At 45.1% G+C, this 23,103-nt stretch overlaps 1 protein-coding gene across 2 annotated transcripts in view; it reads left to right on the top strand.

The window, feature by feature from the left end:
• The window catches only part of LMTK2 (lemur tyrosine kinase 2), a 42,803-nt gene extending 20,411 nt beyond the window's left edge, over positions 1–22,392 (top strand). For both annotated transcript variants that reach the window (XM_032230556.1, XM_032230555.1), the window contains exons 7-14: positions 4,653–4,786; positions 5,280–5,364; positions 6,361–6,482; positions 8,639–8,788; positions 9,359–12,116; positions 14,987–15,113; positions 16,646–16,894; positions 18,642–22,392. In XM_032230556.1, coding sequence (XP_032086447.1) covers positions 4,653–4,786; positions 5,280–5,364; positions 6,361–6,482; positions 8,639–8,788; positions 9,359–12,116; positions 14,987–15,113; positions 16,646–16,894; positions 18,642–18,670 — 3,654 coding nt within the window. In that variant the 3' untranslated portion in view covers positions 18,671–22,392. The remainder of the gene's footprint in view (positions 1–4,652; positions 4,787–5,279; positions 5,365–6,360; positions 6,483–8,638; positions 8,789–9,358; positions 12,117–14,986; positions 15,114–16,645; positions 16,895–18,641) is intronic.
• Positions 22,393–23,103: the final 711 nt, after the last annotated feature.

Here is a 23,103-nt window from a genome sequence, read left to right as displayed (position 1 = left end):
ATTTGGGGGAAAACACAGTAAGTGTGACGCAGTTTCATGATTTTGCTTTCTAGAGACATAACTGGTGTTATGAGCCATGGTGGCGCAGTGGTTAGAATGCAGTATTGCAGGCTAATTCTGCTGACTGCCGACTGCCAGCAGTTTTGCAGTTCGATCCTGACCGGCTCAAGGTTGACTCAGCCTTCCATCCTTCCGAGGTGGGTAAAATGAGGACCCAGATTGTTGGGGGCAAATAGGCTGACTCTGTAAACCACTTAGAGAGGGCTGTGAAGCACTGGAAGCGGTATATAAGTGCTATTGCTATTGCCATGGAATCCAGTCACGTTGTTAGTTACCACTTGTTTTATCTATTCCTAAATTAGTGTTTCTGTTTTTTTCTAAAATGAGCAATTGCTCTCTCTCTCTCTCTTTGCCCAGGATGATTGTGTAGTAAGCTTACATGGTCCCACTTCATCTATAATTAACTATAATTTTGTTTCCTGTCTGTCATCCATGTTACCCTGGGGTTAAAAATAGGGTAGTAACCAGCTTAATAGCAGTAATAAATTAGCCAACGATATGCAGCCAGTCGGCACACCAAATTCCTCGTTGATAGAATGACGAATGACGAGCAGAGATTTGTGTTATAAAGTGGCTGTGCTGTTTTCTATTGCCAGGGTAGCTTGCTTGGCAAGCCCGTCTGGCTTGCGGAGGAAGTCTCTCATTTGAGTAACCTGGTAGGAAGGCGGAAAATTAGCTTTTTGGTCCCTGCTGGTGTCCTCTGTCCCCTTTGGCTTCTTGTCTTGGGTTTTGTCACTTACGGAAGATGAATTTTCCAAGGGCGAACTCTTGCCTCAATACTTCTACCCTGTTTCCCCGAAAATAAGCCCAATTAGGCTTTTGAGCGCATGCGCTAAAATAATCCCTCCCCGAAAATATTGCAACACAGCAGCAGCCATGAGGTGACCACACTCACCGCCTCCTGCACCTCAAAAACAGTAAGACCTCCCCGAAAATAAGGCCAAGTGTTTATTTTGGGGGTCAAAAGAAAATAAGACCCTGTTTTATTTTCGGGGAAACACAGTAGAGAAGGGAAGTTTATACCCTACCTAGAATAGGGAACCTTGCTCTGTCGTCTTATTCTGTCTCTTCTCCTCCTAATGTGAAGAAGGGCCAAAAACAGTCTTTAACCTTTGATTCTAATCCATTTTCTTTCATCCTCTCAAAAGATACTTGCAGTCCTTTCCCTTACTTGCCGAGGTATCTCCTCGTTCCCTCACTGATTATGTGGAATGATTTTGGCCATTCAATTTCTTGCTTCTCCAAGCTGTATGATTTAGACTGGTACCGGTTCACCGCCCATTAGGAAAACAGGGCCATACAAGCAAATGAAGCTTCATCTGTGTAGGCGTGGGTTCTCGGTAGCGTGCAAAACCACACTAACCCTCCGGTCTATGGCATCTCCCGCCCCCCAACAGAACAGTTCCCTGGGGCCCAAAAATTGGAAGCTGCTGATTTATACCAGTGTTTCTCAACCTTAGCCTCTTGAAGAGGTGTGGACTTCAACTCCCAGAATTCCCCAGTCAGCCCTGGGGAATTCTGGAAGTTGAAGTCCACACCTCTTTAAGATGCCAAGGTTGAGAAATACCCGTTCAGACCCTTCTGTGGTGCTCAGTGTTGCCCTAAGACACTGGCCACATGTTATTACTACTATTTGTTGCCTTCTGGCAGAAGATACAGAACAATTCAAACTCGGACCGCACGTCTTCGGAATAGCTTTTATCCCAGAGCTATAATTGCACTCAACGATGAACTAAAGGGCCACCGTCAGTGAGCTGTTGGACAGCACTACTTGGTCTGTTGTGTCGATGTTTGGGTGGTTTAGGGGTGGGGAATTTTTGGGGGGGAGGGAGGGCGTCTGGGGATTATGTGTGTTGGGCCTGGTCTCTGGGGGTTATGTGAATTTCGTTGTGTGTGTAAACTGTGTACATACGTACAATGACAATAAAGTAAAGTGTTTCTATTACTACTGATGAGAAGAAGAACAAGAAAAAAAATCAGAGAAATATAAAGGCGTTCAAATAAACGATCCAGCAAATGTGGGGAAAGAAAGTTGTAACAGTGCCAACTTTCTTGCACTGCTTCTCTACTTTCTCTAACAATTGGCTGGCGCAATTCGTGCCATCCCAAAAATCTGAAAAGCACCGTCATTTAACTTCACGTAGCCGCTAAATGAAATATGTCAAGGACCACCTGTAATGCCTTCCTGAGATGCCCCATTGAGACCGACGATATCATGGACTGGTCAAAGATTAGAAAGATGTCACTTCAAGCACTCCGTAGCTAATTAACAAGGATTGCTCTGGAGCTCTTCCCGAGGGAGGCCTTAACATCCTCTGGGACGCCAGTATCCGAAGCAAATATATCCTTGCCCTGCCTGCCTGCCTCTCTGTTTGCTAATGAGAAAGACAGCCTGTAATTAAAGTGATAAAACAGAGATATCGCTGCCTGCTGTGCCTTGAGCAGTAATGTCTTAAGGCTATACCTTTCACCCGGAGTTCACCATTAGCAAATCAGTCCGGCTGCTGTCTCAACATACAAAGGCCAGGAAGGCACATAACAGGGCCTTGCAAAGCTTCAAATCCAGCCTCCAAAAATTGCCTTGGGAGGTGTAAGGACGCCCTCGTCTGTAGCCCTTTAAAACAGTTGTCCTAAAAGGGGTTTTTCCCCCCCAAAAGGGCAAGGGGACTTCCTTCGTTTTTCCTTGAGGATGTTTCACTTAGAAGGTCAAAGGTACCTTGGTGGTCTTCTAGTCCAACCCGCTGCTTAGGCAGGAAACCTTACACCACTTCAGATTAATGGCTATCCAACATCATCTTTGAAACTTCCAGTGTTGGAGCATTCACAACTTCCCGAGGCAAGTTGTTCCACTGATTCATTGTTCTGACTGTCAGGAAATTTCTCCTTAATTCTAAGCTGCTTCTCCTTGATTAGTTTCCACCCATTGCTTCTTGTCCTACTCTCAGGTGCTTTGGAGAATAGCTTGACTCCCTCTTCTTTGGGACAACCCCTGAGATATTGGAAGACTGCTATCATGTCTCCCCTAGTCCTTCTTTTCATTAAACTAGACATACCCAGTTCCTGCAATTGTTCTTCATATGTTTTAGCCTCCAGTCCCCTAATCATCTTTGTTGCTCTTCTCTGCACTCTTTCCAGAGTCTCCACATCTTTTCTACATCGTGGCGACCAAAACTGAATGCCGTATTCCAAGTGTGGCCTTACCAAGGCATTATAAAGTGGCATTAACACTTCACATGATCTTGATTCTATCCCTCTGTTGATGCAGCCTAGAACTGTGCTGGCTTTTTTGGCACTTGCCGCACACGGCTGGCTCCTATTTAAATGGTTGCCCACTAGGACTCCAAGATCTTCTCATCCAAGGAGCTTTCTTCAGCTCTGACTGAACGGTGGAACTGAAGAAGCTTCTCGGACGAGGAGCGATGTGTCTTGAAGGAAAAATGAAGCAAGTCCAGTTGCCTTTTGAAAAAGCACCTCTGGGACAACCATGACCTTGGACGACCTTCGTTGGCCTTAAAGGAATTGTTTCTTTTCCTGGAATTGGCATGCGCTTGCTTGGAGGGTTTGCAGAGAAGCGCTTTGCTCATGCTCTGAAGCCCCTTTTTGCAAGCCGCATCCAAAGTCCACTACCTCTGTGTGTGACTCTTTGTTTCTCCAACTTGTCGAAAAACCTGCTGTGCATTTTGATTTTGATGCATTTAGAGTCAAGGCCTCTAAGGAAAGTAATTGGTTTAAAAAATGAATAAATGGACTTCACAGCATGATGATCCTTAATTCGCAAATCCATAACAAGCCTTCTTTTTTCCCCTCCCTTCTAGAAAATTGCCTTTTTTAAAACTAGTGTTGCACTGCCCCCTAGTCAGTTCCGTTCAGTGTTTCTTTCACTTTTTCTAGCCAGTCTAATGTTTTTACTGATGTCTTTTTGGCTCCTAGGAAATATTTTTCTCTTATTCCTAAACCTCGTAATATTTGACGTCTTCAGACCATTAAAATATTGATTGAGGTTCTTTTGTGACTGGTGCATATTGTTGTTGTGTCAGTGTTAAAACTTATTTCTCTGGAGAAGATTCTGATGTCATCATGGGTGTTAACGAGTTTCTGGATATAATATTCCCATTTCAAAAGAGTCTAGAATACGGCTATTATGGTAGAACTGACAAACATCGCAACGCCCCAATATAAGCTTTCTTTGCCCAGTGATCACAACGGCTACCTTTCCAACTTATAATTTTCCCTCTCTCCTAACTCCTAATCCCTTTCCCCTTTTTCTTCCAAAGAGGAGTAGTACTTTTTCATCTTCCTATAATCTTAAGCCACGTGGTTCCTATCTAACTGTGGAGTTTAACTGCTGGGTGGCTTTAAACCAGCATGTTTTTATGTGTCTCTTGTATGGTACCTTAAGGGACTTGAAATTTAATGACAGTGCTCTCTTAAGCACTAGTTTATTTATAACTACTGCTAGTGATGTTGTTGATGGGCAGGTACTAAACTATGTGTTTAGTTGCTGTTTTTTTTTAAATACCTATTAACTGCCATTGGCAGGAAAGGCTGTTTATAGCCATTCTCAAATTCTTTTTTTTTTCCTTTTTTTGCAGGGTGACCTAAAAACCTATCTTTGCAACGAGCGGGACAACATTAAAGGAGACGCTCAAATAATGCTGCTGCAGAGGATGGCCTGTGAAATTGTGGCGGGACTTGTCACGATGCACAAGCACAATTTCGTGCATGGGTGAGTCTTGAAAACCCTGAATGCCAGGGGTGGTTCTTCTTATATAGACTCAGTGAAGTGTCTAGTGTCACGGATAGCTGGGGAATTCTGGGAGTTGAAGTCCAGACTTCTTAAGAGTTGCCAAGATTGGGAAACAGTTGGCTTGTTCCTGAGAAAGCATAAATCACAATCTTAGTCCCCAAAAACCCTCTTTTATTTCTACGGCTATAAATTACATGATGCTAAGATTGACCTGAGATCTCTGACTCAAAGGAGACTGGCCAAGAAGCAGAAAGTCCATTTGCAACACAGTGCTCGTCCTTCAGGTTTTAAATAGAGACAAATATAACTGTCGAATGGCTGTTGCTATGGCACTTTAGAACCAGGCTGAGTTTAAAGCTGAAATTTAGCCTCGTGTTTCTCAAAGATAGTTTTGGTAGCTTAGTTACGTTCTTGAATTTTCTCACTTTTTTTCCCTTCCTCATTGTAATATTCTGTTGTTTTTTTTTTACAGAGATTTAGCTTTAAGGAATTGCTTCCTCACATCTGATTTAAATGTAAAAATTGGAGATTATGGAATAGGATTCAGTAGGTACAAGGTAAGTCAACCCATTTAGAAGTGCTCAGATTAAAAACCTGATTTTGACAATATCCATTTTCATCTAAAATCCTATTACTCAGTTGTTGGGATATTTCATGTAGCAGCCACTAGATTTCTTATGTGTACTGATACTGACTTGCAAATAGTTATTAGAAATGGGCAGGCTGCATTAAAGTACCCCTGTTCTTCTTTTCCTAACTGGTTTTGCTGACATTGGTGTATCTTTTGGTTCCTCAGGGCAACGTTAGGGAGGGTGTGCAAATACTATATCCGACCCCATTCCAATCCGGTCTGTGTGCAGCTTAATGAGGCTGGTGCATTTTCCTTCAGGGGAGAAAGATTTTCCACATTGCTTAACCTCTGAAGACCATATTCCAGAAAATTCTACAAGAATACAATATGTCCAATCACATTTTTTTGACTGATAGAAGAGAATGTATGTAGCTCAGGGTTGAACTGTAGATGTTTCTTGTAGAAACATCTGCAAAAAAACAACCAAATTCAGAGAGCATCAAAAACTCCATCATCATCATCATCATCCTCCTCTCTGCAAACTCCACCCCCTTCTAGCACTGATGGTGTTACCTAGTTTGGCTCATGAAACATCTGGCACAAAACAACCAAGCTCAGAGAGCACCAAGGACCCCACCTCCTCCTCCTCCACCTCCTCCTCAATTCCACTCCCTTTGAGGACTGATGATGTTACCTAGTTGGGTCATGAAACGTCTGCAAGAAAACAACTCAAGCCCACAGAGCATTAAGGAACCCACATTTCCCTTCTAGTTTTTTTAAAACTTGTTTATAATATTTCTTGTGCTGCTTTTACACTTCTGCAAAAAGGCAGGAAGGGAGGGATTTCCAATTCCTAGGACACTTCTCAACCGTGGGAAAGATTCTCGTTTAATAGATCCAAAAGTGGGTTCAGCTAAACAAATTGAAGGCATTTGATACGGCCTTCCCTTATGATGTGTGAATTTTTTTTTAAAATCTCTAGGAGGATTATATCGAAACGGATGAAAATAAATTCATACCCCTCCGGTGGACAGCTCCAGAACTGGTGACCAGTTTTCAGGACCGGCTCTTAACAGCAGAACAGACGAAGAACAGCAATGTCTGGTAGGAAGATACCAAAGTTGTAAGGGGTGGGGGGGGGGAGGGCCAGAGGAGGGCGGAGGAGGAACTGTGGCTTCATAGCTCCCAAAATCAACTCTATGGTTCCGTAACTTGATGTTCATGATCCCAGAAGCTCTAACATTAGTCACACTTATTTGACAATTAAAAAATTGCCCGAATTCTAGTTACTGACAAACCAAACCACTGTAAGAAAACATACCACTGTATAAAAAAAATCCCCCTGATAAGGGCATCTTTTAGGCCTGGGAGCCATCTTTTTTACATTGGACCTTCAGGCCTGCCACATTTTCTACTGTGGGAAAATGGGAGGAGGGGACTATATGGAGTATGGGAGATATATAGTCTAAATAACATTCCTTTCTCAGAGAGCCAAGGACACCTTGCCCTGCACCTGGAACGGTGTGACTGGGAGGCATCTCCAGTTTTGGACGGGGCCTGGTTGGGCCATGTGACAGAGATGTGGGTGCTGGGCAGGGACTTGGATTTTTATTTGGTTTATTTATTTATTTATTTATTTATTTATTTATTTGTCTTGTATGCCGCCCACTCCCGGAGGACTCCGGGCAGCTCACAAAAGACAAGGGAAAGGGGGGAACGAGACAAAGACAACATATTAAAAACAAAACCAACATTCACAATTTCCGTGGAGGTAGATGCTTCTCAGCTCCCCCCAGCCTGCTGGAACAGCCAGGACTTGGTGGATTTGCGGAAGGCCGGGAGGGTAGTAAGGGTCCGGATCTCAACAGGGAGCTCGTTCCAGAGGGCCGGAGCTGCAACAGAGAAGGCTCTCCCCCGGGGAGTCGCCAGCCGACATTGGCTGGCAGATGGAATCCGGAGGAGACCTAACCTGTGCGATCTAATTGGTCTGAGAGAGGTAATCGGTTGGGGAAAACCTGGAGCCTTTCAGGTTCGGGTTTCCACAGATGCTCCAATAGTACATCTCTGATAAAATGGAACTTTAAGGAACTTCAAGCCTCGGAGTCTTCTTTCGTTGGGGGGCGGGGGAGGGTCTTACTTGACACCTTGACAGCATCAGTACTATTGAGCTATACAGAGTTTATAGATCTGCATATATTCTCCCCTTATTAGAGAGATTGCCAGGAAGGGCAGACAATTTTTATGTAGGCTTTCTCCTCCAGGACACGGCTACTACGTACGCAGTGGCAAAATTCTGTGTTGCTGCAATGTCCATAAGAAAAAAAAATGGTTACAGGAATTATAGTTGTCATATTGAACCAATTATTTGGACATATCTCTAACAATTTCTGGACCATTATATCTATTCCCATACTAATGGGAGTGGAGTCTGGAGGCTAAAACATATGAAAAACGGTTGCAGGAACTGGGTATGTCTAGTTTAATGAAAAGAAGAACTAGGGGAGACATGATAGCAGTCTTCCAATATCTCAGGGGCTGCCCCAAAGAAGAGGGAGTCAAGCTGTTCTCCAAAGCACCTCAGGGTAGGACAAGAAGCAATGGGTGGAAACTAATCAAGGAGAGAAGCAACTTAGAACTGAGGAGAAATTTCCTGACAGTTAGAGCAATTAATCAGTGGAACAACTTGTCTCCAGAAGTTGCGAATGCCCCAACACTGGAAGTCTTTAGGAAGATGCTGGATAGCCATTTGTCTGAAATGGTATAGGGTTTCCTATCTAGGCAGGGGATTGGACTAGAAGACCTCCAGGGTCCCTTCCAACTCTGTGATTGTATTGTATTGTAATTGGCTTTTCATCCACGTAAACCAGGGAGTGACCCAAACAGTTGGAGAACATGTATGTTATTATCCACTTTTAATGTCAATACTTTTTTAATATATTGTAAAAAGTAATGTGTATTGCTGGTCTTTGACTGTAATAACAGATTTATACTATACTGACAGCATCTCTTTCATCCAGTCCTATAAATTATGTCTCCCACCACCACCCCAGCTGAATTTTAAAACTTAAGACCCTCTACCCTACAGTTTTTTTGTGATACAGAGAGGCACCACATGAGTTGGCTCCTAATATGTTGTTCCAACCTGCTCTCAAGTAGTGAATCCTCTGAAAATCTGAACAGTCAGAGGTTAAAAAAAGAAGTTGGCACTCCATTAGCCCCCGTGTGATCTGACGTCTTACAGAAGCCTTCTTTTTTGGCAGGGCCCTGGGAGTGACGCTGTGGGAACTTTTCAGTGGCGCCACGAAGCCTTATTCTGAGCTCTCCGATGAGGAGGTTTTGACACGAGTCATCAAAGAAAAACAAGTCAAGCTGTTGCAACCACCACTCGAGCAGCCCTATTCTGATCGATGGTAAAAACACCACGTTTTGGGCTTTCAGTCAAGCTCTGTCATTCAATGAGAGTTTCAGAGTGGTTCAGGAGGCTTCAGGCATTTTTGTTAGTCTACAAATGATGGATGGATGTAGGAAGGGAAGGAAAATGAGCGAAAGGAAGGGAAGAAGAAAGGAAAGGAAGAAGGGAGGGAGGAAAGGAAGGGAGGGAGGAAAGGAGAATAAGGAGAGGAAAGGAAGGGAGGGAAGGAAAGAAGAAAGGAAAGGAAAGAAAGGAAAGGAAGAAGGAAGGGTGGAAAGGAAAGGAGAATAAGGAAAAAAGGAAAGGAGGAAGGGAGGGAGGGAAGGAAAGAAGAAAGGAAAGGAAGGGAGGGAAGAAAGGAAAGAAGGAAAGGAAATCAAGATCATTTGTGGATTGTCCCTTCTGGAGTTCAAATTGCTCTCTTGATTTCGAAAAATTAAAGAATAAAAGCTTTCCAGGTACAATCACTTTGAAAAGCAAGGTTACTTTAGAAAACTCTTACAAGAACTCTTGACCTGAAATAATTTCCTTGTTACAAACAGTCTCTTTGAAATCTCATCCTTCCCAGGTATGAAGTTCTGCAGTTCTGCTGGCTGTCTCCGGAAAAGCGAGCCACCTCCGAGGAAGTCCACAAGCTTCTGGTCTACCTCTGCATGCAGATTCAGAAGGATTCCGTCATCGATCCCGAACAGTGGGAGGACCTCAAGCCCAACATTTCAAACCGAGAACCGTTGGGGAGTTCTGCTTTTCCCATACTGGATCATTTCACCGGCAGCCGATTTGGCCGCGAGATGGAAGAGGTCCTCACCGTCACCGAGACAAGCCGAGGACTCAACTTTGAGTACATCTGGGAGGCAGCCAAACACGACCACTTTGAATGTAGCCAGTCAAACCCCGTCGACAACAAGACTTACACGAACATCTTCTTCCCGGTGGAGGTTTTTGAGAACACGCTGACTGACCAAGGGCCTGGAGCTCAGGTTGAAAGTGGACAGGAAGTGTCCCTTCTGGTGCCTGGAGAACTTCCCGTGTTTAACGCCCGCAAACCTTCGATTGGAAATGATTATTACATCCAGTTGGAAGAAAAAATTGGAGGCCGTAGGAACATCAACTTTGACCACCAGGTGGCTGAATTGACCACCGAAGTGGACAACTCTGAAGTTCCGAAAGACCAAAATTGCCACGTGGTGGTTCTAGAACACTTTGCGGCTGAATCTAGCACAGACGGGGATATTTTCTGTAGCAGTGCAGATCCCAAGGAAGAGAATTTACAGGCTCTGCTTAGCCCTTCCCAAAACGGTGGCATCATCACCAAAACTGAACAGTTGGCAAATGGAGTCAGTAGACTCGATTTAGCTGATATAAACGATATCCGTCTGGAGCTGGAAGCGATTTCTCGCTTGGACTTTGAGGAATCTACCCAGGGCTTGCCCAAGAAGAGAAGCTCCTCGCCCACCTTTCAAAATGATTTCTTGCAAGAGGACGCCTCGCAGGAATCTGAACTTAGCCAACTGACTTTAGAGGAACTGTCTGATAACTTCCTTTTTCTCCAGGAGAATAATTTATTGAAGGGGACCCCGAGGGACGGAAGCGGTGGCGATCTCAGTAGAGCTCGCGACCAAGCAGATAAATTAGACCCAGCAAATATGAACTCTTTGGGAGTTGAATGTAACCTGAGTGGAAAGGTTTGTGACACTAACGAGGATCTTCTTGGGCGAATAGGGACATTTTCTGGTCTCCCTGGGGTCGATAAGCAGCTCCTATTGTCCTTTTTCAGCCCGGAGAAAAGCCCTCCTAACAGAGAAGTTGGAGTTAACTCTCCCCACAATGTTGCCGCTTCTTTCCTTGGAACGGAACAAGTCTCCGAATCCGGTTCCACGGATATTCACTCCACCCGTGTCAAAAACCAGACCGGTGGCGTCCGCTCCTGCCCCGGCGTTTCACTCAATGCTGAAGAAGGAGAGGAACATCAACAGGAACTTCAACACAACAGTCACTCCTGGGAGTTGATCTCCGATTTAAACCCCGAGAAACCCGGACGAGATCGCGCCGACATTCTGAAGGAAAGTGACAGAACGCCTTCAGGGGAAAGGTACGACCCGGCGGGTCGTCTCCCCACAGATCGCATCAGCCACGATAGCCTACTAGAAGACAGTTCATCAGGTTCAACCCCGAGCCTGGGACAACTGGTAGATACGCCAGACTCCTTCGAGACATTAGACATGAACGAAGTTTTAGAACCCTTCGAACCGGAAAGCCCCCGGAAATGTTTACCCCCTGATAAGCCCGCCGACAGTGGCTACGAAACGGAAAACCTAGAATCTCCTGAATGGACTTCCCATCTGGTTGGCAGCAATTCTGGTGAATCGGGGGGAAATCTTGTGCAAGAGAACCCCGCGATCATCGTGTCAGCGGACGTCAATCCTTACGCCGGCCCGACAAACATGGATAATTTTGAAACCACTCCTCAGGCAGCTTTGGAAGGGGTCCATAATTCATACAGAGACTCGGCCTACTTCTCTGATAACGATTCGGAGATTGATAAGAAATCTGAGGCTTCCAGTCTACCGAAAAGGCCAACAGTATTAATCAAGGACCACACCGATTCCTTTGAAGTGGAAAACGCTGGGAATGCAAAAAATCCTTCAAATGTCAGTGAAGTCGCTAATTATCAATTCGTCAATGACTTGGCCTCACAGCTGGAGGCGGATGGAGGAGTAGAAGACCGCGAGTCGGATGAAAGAAAGCAGGAGTGGCTTCATAAAGCCGAAGATACGACGCCGTCGCTGCTTGTCCCTGACCTAGAACATACAGATGAGGATGAAATATATGAGGATTTCCCCAAAAGCGTATCTTGCATCGGCACCAGTACGGCAGATTTTTTCCCCAAGGGCGATCCGAAGCTCGCGCCCGCCTTGTACAATGCTCCCGAACACTTTGAGAAATCCATACTGGGCCACCTTGAAGGCCATAAGTTGAAAGAGCCCGATATCGAAGGGAAGTATCTCGGGAAGCTGGATGTCCCTCGGTTGCTGGACCTCACCTTAGATGAAGAGGACGCCGACGAGGAAGATGGGAACAGCGACGATTCGGAGGACGATATGAAGAGCTTCAACCTTCACGGGCTCAGCTCGGACAGCGACGAGGACATCATGGTGTACCCCGTGCCGGAAATCATTAGCGATAGAAGTGATGGGAAGCACTTAAGGAGCTTGCTGAAACAGCCAAAGCAGCCCCAGGAGAACCACTCGACCGACGCCTTTCAGAAGAATGGGAAAAAAGCAGTCACATTCTTTAATGATGTCACCTTATATCTTTTTGATCAGGTATATCTTCCCTCTTTTAAAAGAATTCTTGGATTTCAGAATGGAATCTTCTTTTTAAAAAGGGTGCTTCCTTCCCTGCCTAGCAGGGGTGGGTTCCTGCCAGTTCTAACCTCTTCTATAGAAGAGGTTCCACAAATCTACCCTGCCGTTTAGAACCAGTTCCAGCTCCCTCCCCCCGCCCGGCCGCACATCATCAAGATGAAGAGCGAGAGGAGGAATTCTGGGAGTTGAAGTCCACAAGTCTTAAAGCTGTCAAGTTTGAACACCCCTGGGGGGTTTTTTCTAAAGGGTTAGGGGTGCAAGGGTCTTGTAACTTGACAGTTTTAAGACTTGCGTTCTTCAAATGCCAGAGTTTCTGAGCCAACATGACTGGAGGAGGAATTCTGGGAGTTGAAGTCCACAAGTCTTAAAGCTGTCAGGTTTGAACTCCCCTGGGTTTTTTTTCCCTAAAGGGTTAGGGGTGCGAGGGTCTTGTAACTTGACAGCTTTAAGACTTGCGTGCTTCAATGCCAGAGTTCCTGAGCCAACATGACTGGAGGAGGAATTCTGGGAGTTGAAGTCCACAAGTCTTAAAGCTGTCAAGTCTGAACACCCCTGGGGATTTTTTTCTAAAGGGTTAGGGGTGTGAAGGTCTTGTAACTTGACAGCTTTAAGACTTGCATGCTTCAAATGCCAGAGTTTCTGAGCCAACATTTTGGTTGCTAAACAAGAGCGTTGTTAAGTGAGTTTCACCACATTTTACAAGTTGGCCACGCCCACACAGTCACATGGTTGCCAAGCCACTTCCACACAGTCACATGCCTGGCAAGCCACTGCCACAAAGCAGGCCATACCTACAGAAGAGGTTCTAAAAAATTTTGAAACCCACCACTGCTGCCTAGGTAAGGCAGAAGGAAGCATATTTCTTGAGTAAAGAGAGGCGGGTCAAACTCTACCCTAGCTGGCAGCCACTGTCTATTTCTATGGCAGTTAGTTACGGAGGGGCACACTCAGCACGACCACATTAGCCTGGCTTGGTGTGACACCCATTTCCAGTCAGTGATGGGGTTCATGTCCCTCAAAGATGACAGTGAGAAGGAGGGGAGAGGTCAAGGCAGCAGTAGAGGGTTGCCTTGGAGAAGGATTTAAGAATTGTGGCCCACCAGGAGCCAGTGGAGCTGCTAGTAGATTCAGCCAGTGAGGAGGTTGGGGAGGAAGATGGGCCAGTCCTGGAGTCTGGGGAAGGCTCTGAGGAGGGCTCTGTGTCAGAGGCAGAGAAGGGGGCCAGGGCCGTCTGACAGTTATCAGCTGCCTTCGGAGTCCGACATCAGTGAGGCAGACGAACAGCTGGAGCCCGTTCCCAGTGTGCACATGCACAGATCTGCCAGAAGGGAACAGCTAAAGAACAGGGGTCGACTTGGGAGTAAGACCACAGGTGGAGGATGAATGGCCCCTCCCAGAGGAAATGAAAGAGGAGCAAAAGGAGAGTGGAGTTTGCAGGAGACCATTAGTTCGCTTCATTGGTTCGTGACTCTCCGAGACTCCTTGCCAGGTTTTGCAGAGATCGGCCTGGCAGCTCTCCAAGCCAGATAAGGTCTGTGACTGTAAATCCTCCCTTGAAAGACTTTGCTGGAAGTGAATCAGCAGAATTCACAGTCAATTAATAAAAGGAGTCTTTGTCGGGACCAGGAGTTTGCTTCCTGCTCTCGGGAAGCCTCAGTCAGAACATTAAGTATTTAAGATTCCACTGTTTCTACCAAATCTTTGCTCCTCCAAAGAGACTTGTGTTCAGACTGTTGTTTCTCAACTTTGTAACTTAAGAGGTGTGAACTGCCATTCTCAGAATTCCCCAGCCAGCAATGGTGGCTGGGGAATTCTGGGAGTTGAAGTCCACATGTCTTAAATTTTCTAAGGTTGAGGAAAACGCAGACAGATTAACAGAGTTGGAAAGGCCCTTGTAGGTCATCTAGTCCAACACCCCCACCCACCCCGGCCAAGTAGAAGACCCTTACCCGATTTCCGACAGATGGCAGTCCAGTCTCTTCTTGAAAGCTTCCAGGGATGAAGCTCCCACAACTTCCGAAGGCACTTGAAAGAACAATGTCTTGCTGTGTGTGTGAAGTACCCAAAAGATGCCCTAATTAATTTACGAGTCTCGAGACAAAGTTCAAAAGAAATCCAGTCATTTATTAGGAGCAACATTTTGGCATGTTCTTCTGCAGAGCCGAATCTGATTTCCGGTCAATGGTGTCTGAACTTTACCCCTGTGTCTCCCCTCCACTCAGTCTGTGTCATAAATCACATCCACCAACGAGGTGCTGCAGCAGGCTGTGAACTTTCGCGCCTCACACGCCTGCTGTAGAAATCGTGAGATCCGACCCTGGTCGAAGGTATGCAAGGAATTCTCCCTTTTCAACGTCAACTTGATAATAGTCATGGAAACACTTTACAGGTTGACAGTGTGATAGAATTATACAGGGTATTCCTTGATGTACGACCAAATTTAAGCCCAACATTTCTGTTGCTAAGCGAGGCAGTTGTTGAGGTGAGTTTTGCCCCTGTTTTACGGTCTTTTTTTGCCACCGTTGTTAAGTGAATCACTGCACTTGTTAACTTAGTAACCCGATTGTTCAGTGAATCTGGCTTCCTCATTGATTTTGCTTGTCAGCAAGTCACAAAAGATGATTATGTGACCTGGGGCACTGCAACAGTCGTTAAGTACGTGCCAGTTGCCAAGCGTCCGGATTTTGATGCTACAACGGTTGTGTGGGAAAGGGTCATGACTTTTTTTTCCAATGCCGTTGTCACTTCGAACGGTCACTAAATGGGCTGTTGTAATTCGAGGACTTCCTGTAAGGAGCATTTCTTGTGATCCTTTTTTTTTTTTTTAGGAAACACCAACCAAAGAACTCGGAAAGCGTATTGCCGAATCAAACTCTAATCACACTCCTGCCCCGGCTGCCAGTTTCGGTTACTTGAATAAGTTCACCAGTTCAGAAAGTTCTACGGATGAAGAAGGTAGGAATTCTGTTTGTATTGGTCATCAGTATAAGAATAGGTTCCCCCGACAAGAAAAACCTTAAGTTTTGGAATTGCCAGTTAACGCCGTTCCTCTTAACATCCGCAAAAGGTGTATTTTCCAGTTAAATTTCTCCAAACGTCAATTTTCAAGCCGATCTTGCTTTTATCCCATCCACGTTTGCCTCCTTTAAAAAAAAATAATAACAACAATTTTCTTCCCTTATCTGACAATTCCAAAAATCCATCAAAATAAACAACCCTCTAGGATGGAGACAGAGCGGTGGTGGGGTACGACCCGTATGCCCAAGTACGGGCGTACCTGTGCCTGCTGGGAGCACCAGGTACCTGTCCGGTACAGTGCTCCGGAGGGCCCACCCGCCCGCCCGGGGTCCTTACCCGATTAGGGTTTCCGCGCATGAACACAGAGCGTACAACGCCTGCGCAATGCTCCATCGAGCAGCTGGAGCATTGCGGGTGGTAAGTACGCATGCGTGCGCTGCCCGCGTGCATGTGGTGGACGCCCGGCCCCATTGCACCATACCGGTTGCAACGGGATCCAGAACCCACCACTGGGACAGAGGGACGCAGTGGCTCAGTGGCTAAGACGCTGAGCTTGTCGATCGGAAGGTTGGCAGTTTGGCGGTTCGAATCCCTAGCGCTGTGTAATGGAGTGAGCTCCTGTGACTTGTCCCAGCTTCTGCCAACCTAGCAGTTGGAAAGCACGCAAGTAGAAAAACAGGAACCACCTTTGGTGGGAAGGTAACAGCGTTCCATGCGCCTTCGGCGTTGAGTCATGCCAGCCACATGACCACGGAGACGTCTTTGGATAGCGTTGGCTCTTCGGCTTTGAAAGGGAGATGAGCACCACCCCCTGGAGTCTAGCACATAAGTGCAAAGGGAACCTTTACTTAGGATGGTGACAGAAATAATGCTAGTTTACTTTGCACGCAGAAGGCTAAATGGTGGGTGGGAATCTCTTTAGCAGGGCATTTTAAAAACCATGTTACCAATAAAGGAGAATATTTGTAGCTCGGGGTTGACCTGATGAGGCGTCCTTGGTGCTCCCCTTGGTGATTTTCTTGTAGATGTTTCATCGCCCGACTCGGTAACATCATCAGTGCTAGAGGGGTGGGGAACTTACGGAGAGGAGAAGGAGGAGGACTGTGAGGTCCTTGGTTCTCTCTGAGCGTGATGGTTTTCTTGTAGACATTTCATGACCTAACTGGGTAACATCATCAGTGCTAGAAGGGAGTGGGGCTTGGGGAAGGGGGGAGGAGGAGGAGGAGAAGGCAAAGGAAGAGGGGAAAAAGTAGAAAGGAGGAGGAGGAGAAGACAGGAGGAGGAGGACTGTAGGGTCTTTAATGATTCCTGAGCTTAGAGGTTTTCCTGCAGACGTTTCGCGACCCAACTAGGTAACATCATCAGTGCTAGAACTATGCTGTTCATTTGAAGCATCATTGATAAGTTTTAATGGGCATCGGATGTCCCTCTTCCTTGTCTGAAACCTCCATCTGATCTGCTTGTTCCAGGTGGTTTTGAGTGGGACGATGACTTCTCTTCCCCTGGGCCCCCCATGATCTTGAAGGCCGCAAGCACTCTCATCAGCTCCAAGTCGTCTTCTCTTCAGACCTCCAAGTACCTTTCTCCCCCACCGCCGCCCCGAAGCCCTGAGCAGGACTGGTTCCACCCTCCCCCTTACTCCAGGTTCTCCATCTCCCCCGCAAACATTGCAAGCTTTTCGCTCACTCACTTGACGGACTCCGATATCGAACAGGGGGGTGAGTATTTCCTTCCAGCCGCTCTTAGGAGCAGAAGTCCCAAAGGTGCTTTTTTTTGAAGAAGAAGAAGAAGGCAGCTGGACATATCGTTTTTCCCTGAAGATGTTTCCCTTCTCATCCAAGAAGCTTCTTCGGTTCGGAAGATGTTCTTCTCCAGAACTGAAGACGCTTCTCGGATGAGAAGCGAAATGTCTTACAAGAAAGAAAAAACCAGAACCTCCCGCTGCCTCCTTCAAAAAAAGCACCTTTGGGACAACCATGACCAGGATGGCTGGGGATCTTTTTTTATTTTTAAAATGGTTTTTATTGAACATTTTCAAGTTTAAAAAAAAAACCACAAGTAAAAAAAAAAAAAAAAAGGCAGATAAAAACACAAACAACATAACAATATAATATAATTTTTACAGCTTTCTGTATCAGCATGTCTATTCTGCTTTTGTAGTTCACTTGGGGATCTTTATAGTCATTGCAAGCAGACGCTTTCTGTAGGTTGACGGGGGCCGGTCTCATCTTCTCCTTGAATGGTTTATCCTCGATTTTTTAATCCTTCCTCTGAAAGACACCAGGCAAGGAGGAAGATCATACTACCCCGATTAGAAATAAAATAGGGAGAGGAGGAGGAAGAAGAAGGAGGAGGAGGAGAAGGAAGGAGAAGGAAGAAAGAAGAAGAAGGAGGAGGAAGAAAGGAGGAGGAGGAAGAAGAAGAAGGAAGAAAGAAGGAGGAAGAGGAAGAAAAAGAAGGAAGAAAGAAGGAGGAGGAGGAAGAAAAAGAAGAAGGAAGAAGAAGGAGGAGGAGGAAGGAGGAGGAAGGAGAAGGAAGAAAAAAGAAGAAGGAGGAGGAAGAAGAAGGAAGAAAGAAGGAGGAGGAAGAAGAAGAAGGAAGAAGAGGAAGAAGAAGAAAAAGAAGAAGGAAGAAAGGAGGAGGAGGAGGAAGAAAAAGAAGAAGGAAGAAAGAAGGAGGAAGAGGAAGAAGGAGGAGGAGGAGGAGCTAGTAGGACACCAGATGGGTGTCCGGCTAATCGTCTGGAAGAATGAAACCCCAGGGCAGGCTCTTCATTGGCTGATTTTCATGTTTTTAAACACAGAACCGGGACATATTTATTTTCCCCTGTGTAAATGGCCTGGCACTCAGTGTTTGGGTCCGTGCTCCAATTCCCTCAAGAAACACTGTTTGCACTTGGCCCCAAAATGCTGATTAGATAAGTCGTTTGCTTGTTTTAGCCGGTAACTCAGAGGGCAGCTTTCTTTGATGTCTCCCCAGCGGTGACATTGAAGTGTGCGATGTAGACAGTTGTGCTTGGGAAACTTGCAGGTGTGTCCAATTTTGTAATAGGAGGTGGAGAACACTGCCTTGTACACCAGAATGTCCCTTGCAAAGTAGGGGGAGAAAAAACACGATTCTAACCCTTGGGGAAAACAGGTGTAACATCCATACGGAGCGGGTACCTGCAACACACCTTTTCCGCAGGTAAAGATTCTCCCCACTTTCGATTCAGTTAGTCTGCTAGAAATTACCACCCACAAAGTAGACCTAAAAAAAACCCCAGAGTTTTAAGCTAATGTTTTTCAACCTTGGCCTCTTTAAAACGTGTGGACTTCCAACTCCCAGAATGGCTGGGGAATTCTGGGAGTTGAAGTCCACGCATCTTACAAGTGGCCAAAGTTGAGCAACGCTAGCTTAGAGCGTCCTTCAAGCAGACTCTCCCCAAGTTATTCATAATTGCAATCACTTTTGTTTCCTCAACAGGGAGCAGTGAAGATGGAGAAAAGGATTAAGAACTTAAGCGTCTCTCGGTCGGTCGTGGGGATTGTGGGGAATACCTCCACTTTGGACTAAGAGCCATTGAAAAGAAGAAGAAGTTGAAGGCCTGCTGTGGAAACACGCAGGCAGGAGCAGAATTTGGAATGGGTGTATTTCCATTCCAGCGTACTATTTTTGAAAAGCCACACCTCCCTATGCTAGCTCTCTTCCAGTACTTGAAATAATCCTCCAGATGATTTGTACCACAGCGATGTTCTGGTTTATATATAGGATTGTAATATACTTTATTTCTTTTTTTTTTTTTTCTTTTTTTTTGAGGAGGGGGCGTGGTAGCCATGTATTTATCTGTACGAATGTGTAAAATTGTATATAGTTGAGCTGCAGATATACTACATTCCTTGATCGGGCTGAGAGCTGTTGTGTAGCAAGCCATGTTTCGCAGGTTTCGCTCATCGCTTAGCTGTAGCCGTGCTAGTTGTGTCCTTGCCGAGTCCCTTTGCACTGTACAAAGCATTCCGGACCAATGGGAGTTGTAGTACCGGCTTATTTAAATGGGTTTCATTTTACTCCTGTGGGTCTCTTTCCATGAATCGACTCGTCGGAGAATACGGAACTTGAGTCGTCCCGTTTATTGTTTTCTTTTTTTTTTAAGGATATCTGCCACTTTTACGCGCTGCTGCTCGTGTATCTAAAAGGGCCACCCACTTGGCGAGAGAAAGGAAGTTAATCCTCACTTGCAATTAATGGGGGTTGGTTGACTTATTTTTATTTGCGGTTGGCTAAAAATGGTGATGGTGAACTGGTTTGGGGGTTTTCCTTGTTTTTTTGTAGGGCAAATTGTCTGAGGTTTTGGTCTGTGTGTGTGTGTGTTTGTTTGTCTGCAGCATGCTCATGGTGCATCCCTGTTCAAACGATCTTCTTGGTTACTGGACAACTTGTAGGTTGACATTGTCCATGCCAACTGTTGACATTATCCATGCCAACTTTTAAGGATCCGTCCATGTTTCTGGTTGCAGTCAGATAGAAGATTGCTTTCCTTCTGCCACCAGTGATCTTCCTTGTTGAAGTCAACCACCTGTTTAAAAAAAAAAAAGGTTTTAACAAATTTGGGCTCCTGGGGTCTTTCTGGTTGTTAAAAATTGAGCATGGATCACAACAATCCTCAGTAGGTCTTTGATTTTTTTTCCATGGCTGATGTAAAGTTTTCTCTCGCGTGAGTTCTGAAACTTAAGGCCTTTCAGGATGCAAGCTGCAAGGTGTTTGCTAGTAGGCAGTTTTTCATTCAACCCTGAGGTTTGAGTGTCTTTTTTGAGCTCCAGGCAACTTTGTGTAAGCCTATCTCCTCCAAAATAGGAGAAGGTCCCACTTGTGACAAGCACAGTTTTTGTTACGCCTTAAGTGGGCAAACAGCTTTGCTTCTCAGTAAAACAGCTCTCTCTTTCTCTCTTTAAAAACGTATTCTCGTGCTAAAAACAAGCATTTGTGCTGCTCTGTGTAATTTGCACCCATAGTTCGGTAGGGGAAGAACAGGCTAACAACCAATTTGGGAAGCGTTCGGGTCGTCGTGCGAAACGAGCTGCTGAAAGGACGAATTTCTTGAACTAGAATGAAAGAAAAGGGGAAAAAAACACCGTAAGGAAGGACTGGAAAGAAACATGGATGTTTTTAGCCTTCCACCTGTCTTAGTTCTTGGAAGCTATGCGAAGGGTAGAAGCGGTCATGCGTGAAACATGCCAGGGAGTGGTATTGAGCATTGATGTGTAAGCATCTTAAGGACTCCCCAAAAACAGTAGCATCTTGAGAATCGTTTTTGCTTTCTTGGGTTCTGCTTCAGCACCTGCCAACATGCCTTTTGAGAGCTCTGCTCTTGACCTGGTGGTCCTTGACAGATCCAACTTCTCCAGGCACCGAATTCCTTCTTAACTGACGGCCTCGGATCTGGTCTTCTCCGCTCTTGGAGAAACTTGCAGTCTGAAGTGAGACCTCTTCTATCAGATGACGACACATAGAGAACTCAAAACTGAGCCTCCTCAACTCTCGTTTTGGGTCTTGGCCTTGTGTGGTAGGAATTTGGACGTCGTTTGTGGCAAGTGTCCCCAGGGACACCTTTCAAATACATGGAGATCAACGCTCCCTTCAGGGCAGAAGACACCTTAGTGGTGAACACCATTCAGCAAGGTTGAGGGAAGAGGATGTTGGCATTCCCTTCATTTTGGAGTCTTGCAATTGACTATTTGACCCAACATGCATCCTACATTACAGGCTTTTCTCCAGATTCTTGAGGGCGTTTTCCTGTTGCCTTGCCCCTCACCTCACTTCACTTCACTTTAATCCCATGTCTAAATGTTAATACGAGGCCTATTTTTGGATAAGCCTGGGGCAACTGTTTCATCAAAAAGGTAGAGTTCCCGGTACACCATGCCCCAGGCTGCGCCAGAAATCTTTTCCTTGTGCTTGAAATATACGTGAGCCTCTTTAGTTATTCAAGCTTTTCAAATTAAAAGTATGAACTATTGAAAGTCAAACATTAGCTTTTTTTTTTATAGCTGAGGTGGTATCCCCTCAGCTTCCCAAATCCATCCCTCCTTGTCCAAGTTTCTTAATAAATCGCTGGAAGATTGACTTATATATCATCACAGCCAGATTATATGAGCCTCCTGAATTATTATTATTGTTGTTGTTATTTTGCACTATAATTTCCCTGATTGATCTGGCCACATTTGGAGAATTGGAGCAGGTTCAAGTTTGGTGCATTTGCTTAGAAGAAGCAGTTCTGTTTAGCGTAATGCCCATTTTCTGCAGGACATCAAAACTAGCAGAGGTCCGGAAGTGACTGCCTTTGGTCAGCCAGAATCATCCTCCTGTTTTAGACTCCAGAATTGTTATTTTTCTGTCCCTTCTTCCCATTACCCCAGCTCAGCCCACCTTCAGTCCATGACCTGTTCCTTTGAATAACTTAGCAGAGATCCCTGCGTCTCTACATATATGTTGTGTGTATGTTGTACCAGTGTGGAGATGATTGACTTTCTGTTGGCCCTATTTTTTTGAGGTTCTCCAGGATAACTTAAGGGGGTTATTCAGAGAGCAGGTGCTGGTGGATGGCCGTTTGCACTAAAATGTAGGTGGGATCAGGAGCCTTGCAACCTGGACTTTTCGTTGGAGTAACTTGAAAAGCAGATACGTCAAGCTTGGGTATCCTTGACATCAGCTCTCTTACATAGTTGAATGCTTTGTTTACGGTAGAGCTGCTGTTAGAACGATTCCTAAGAACGCAATTTCAGGAAGGCTCATAAGCTCCCAAGATAAACCAGTCTGTCAACCTTTTTTGATGGGGGGCGGCGAAGGACCAGTAGCACTAACGGTCCCCATTCTAGGGAAAGCCACCATCCCCGTCCAATATCTGCAGTTAGGCTTTTAATGGCTAAAATCCTTTCCGAGTTCCGTCCTTTATAAATAAATGCTGCTCTTTTCTTTTTGGGAAATGATTTTTTTTTTTAAAAATGACACTAATGAAAGCTGCCTGTGTGTACATTTTAAACACTGTTTTAGATTAATTAGTATGCAGATTTTGTTTTTCCTTTTTTTTTTTTGTAGACTGCTTTGGAAGAAATAGCCTTAATAATAAAATGGCCTCAGCTTTACTGACTTCTGAAGAGAGAGAGAGAGAGGGAGAGAGAGAGAGAGAAAAGAAAATTAAAATGTCTTTCAGGAAATATGCTAGAGGAGAAACATTTGATGAAGAGCAGGTAACAAAAAGTTCTGTTTCCACAGCCTGGTTTTTATCATGTTTTATTTTATTATTATTATTATTCAGTTAAAACTTGAATGAATTTAAGACGTCCGGTTTAGCAATTTGTCTGATCTTGCACAATGGTGGGGTGATGGTAGAGCTGTTTCAATTCTGTGTATATATACGACGTTTTATTCTATTTGTACATCAGGAAGTTTATGTAACAAAAATCATAGGGGAGAACCTTTTTCCGATTGGGGGTTTAATACAGCGATGAGGTTCGTGGCAATATGCTAGCTAATTAAATTCCAGGTCGAATTTATCTTTAAACTGTGTGTAAATTTTAAAACTGTTAAGATTTCTACTGTATATTGATCATGCATAGTGTGATCCGAGGCTGCTTGTAATTTAAAGAACCTTATTTAATATTCAAAATAAAAATAAAGCTATATATTTATAAGCCCGGAATCTGATGTTCCTTCTGTTTTGATGCGTTCCACGGCACGTGGCATTGAATGATCGATCGTGTCGTCAGATCTCTTTCCTAGCGACCACACAGCTAGATTTTCTCCCTAAAAGGTGCCATTTAAAGAGGGCAAAATATCCCCGTAGACCCCATTGTCTTCTTCAACTTTACCTTGTTGGCCTGAGAAAGTCCGTCATTCCTTTGTTCTACAATCATGTTTGCCAAAGTTAAAAAAGCATAACGTTTGGAGG

This window comes from Thamnophis elegans, chromosome 14, assembly GCF_009769535.1.
Source record: "Thamnophis elegans isolate rThaEle1 chromosome 14, rThaEle1.pri, whole genome shotgun sequence".
Lineage (NCBI taxonomy): Eukaryota > Metazoa > Chordata > Lepidosauria > Squamata > Colubridae > Thamnophis > Thamnophis elegans.
This window is presented reverse-complemented; position numbering and strand designations above follow the sequence as displayed.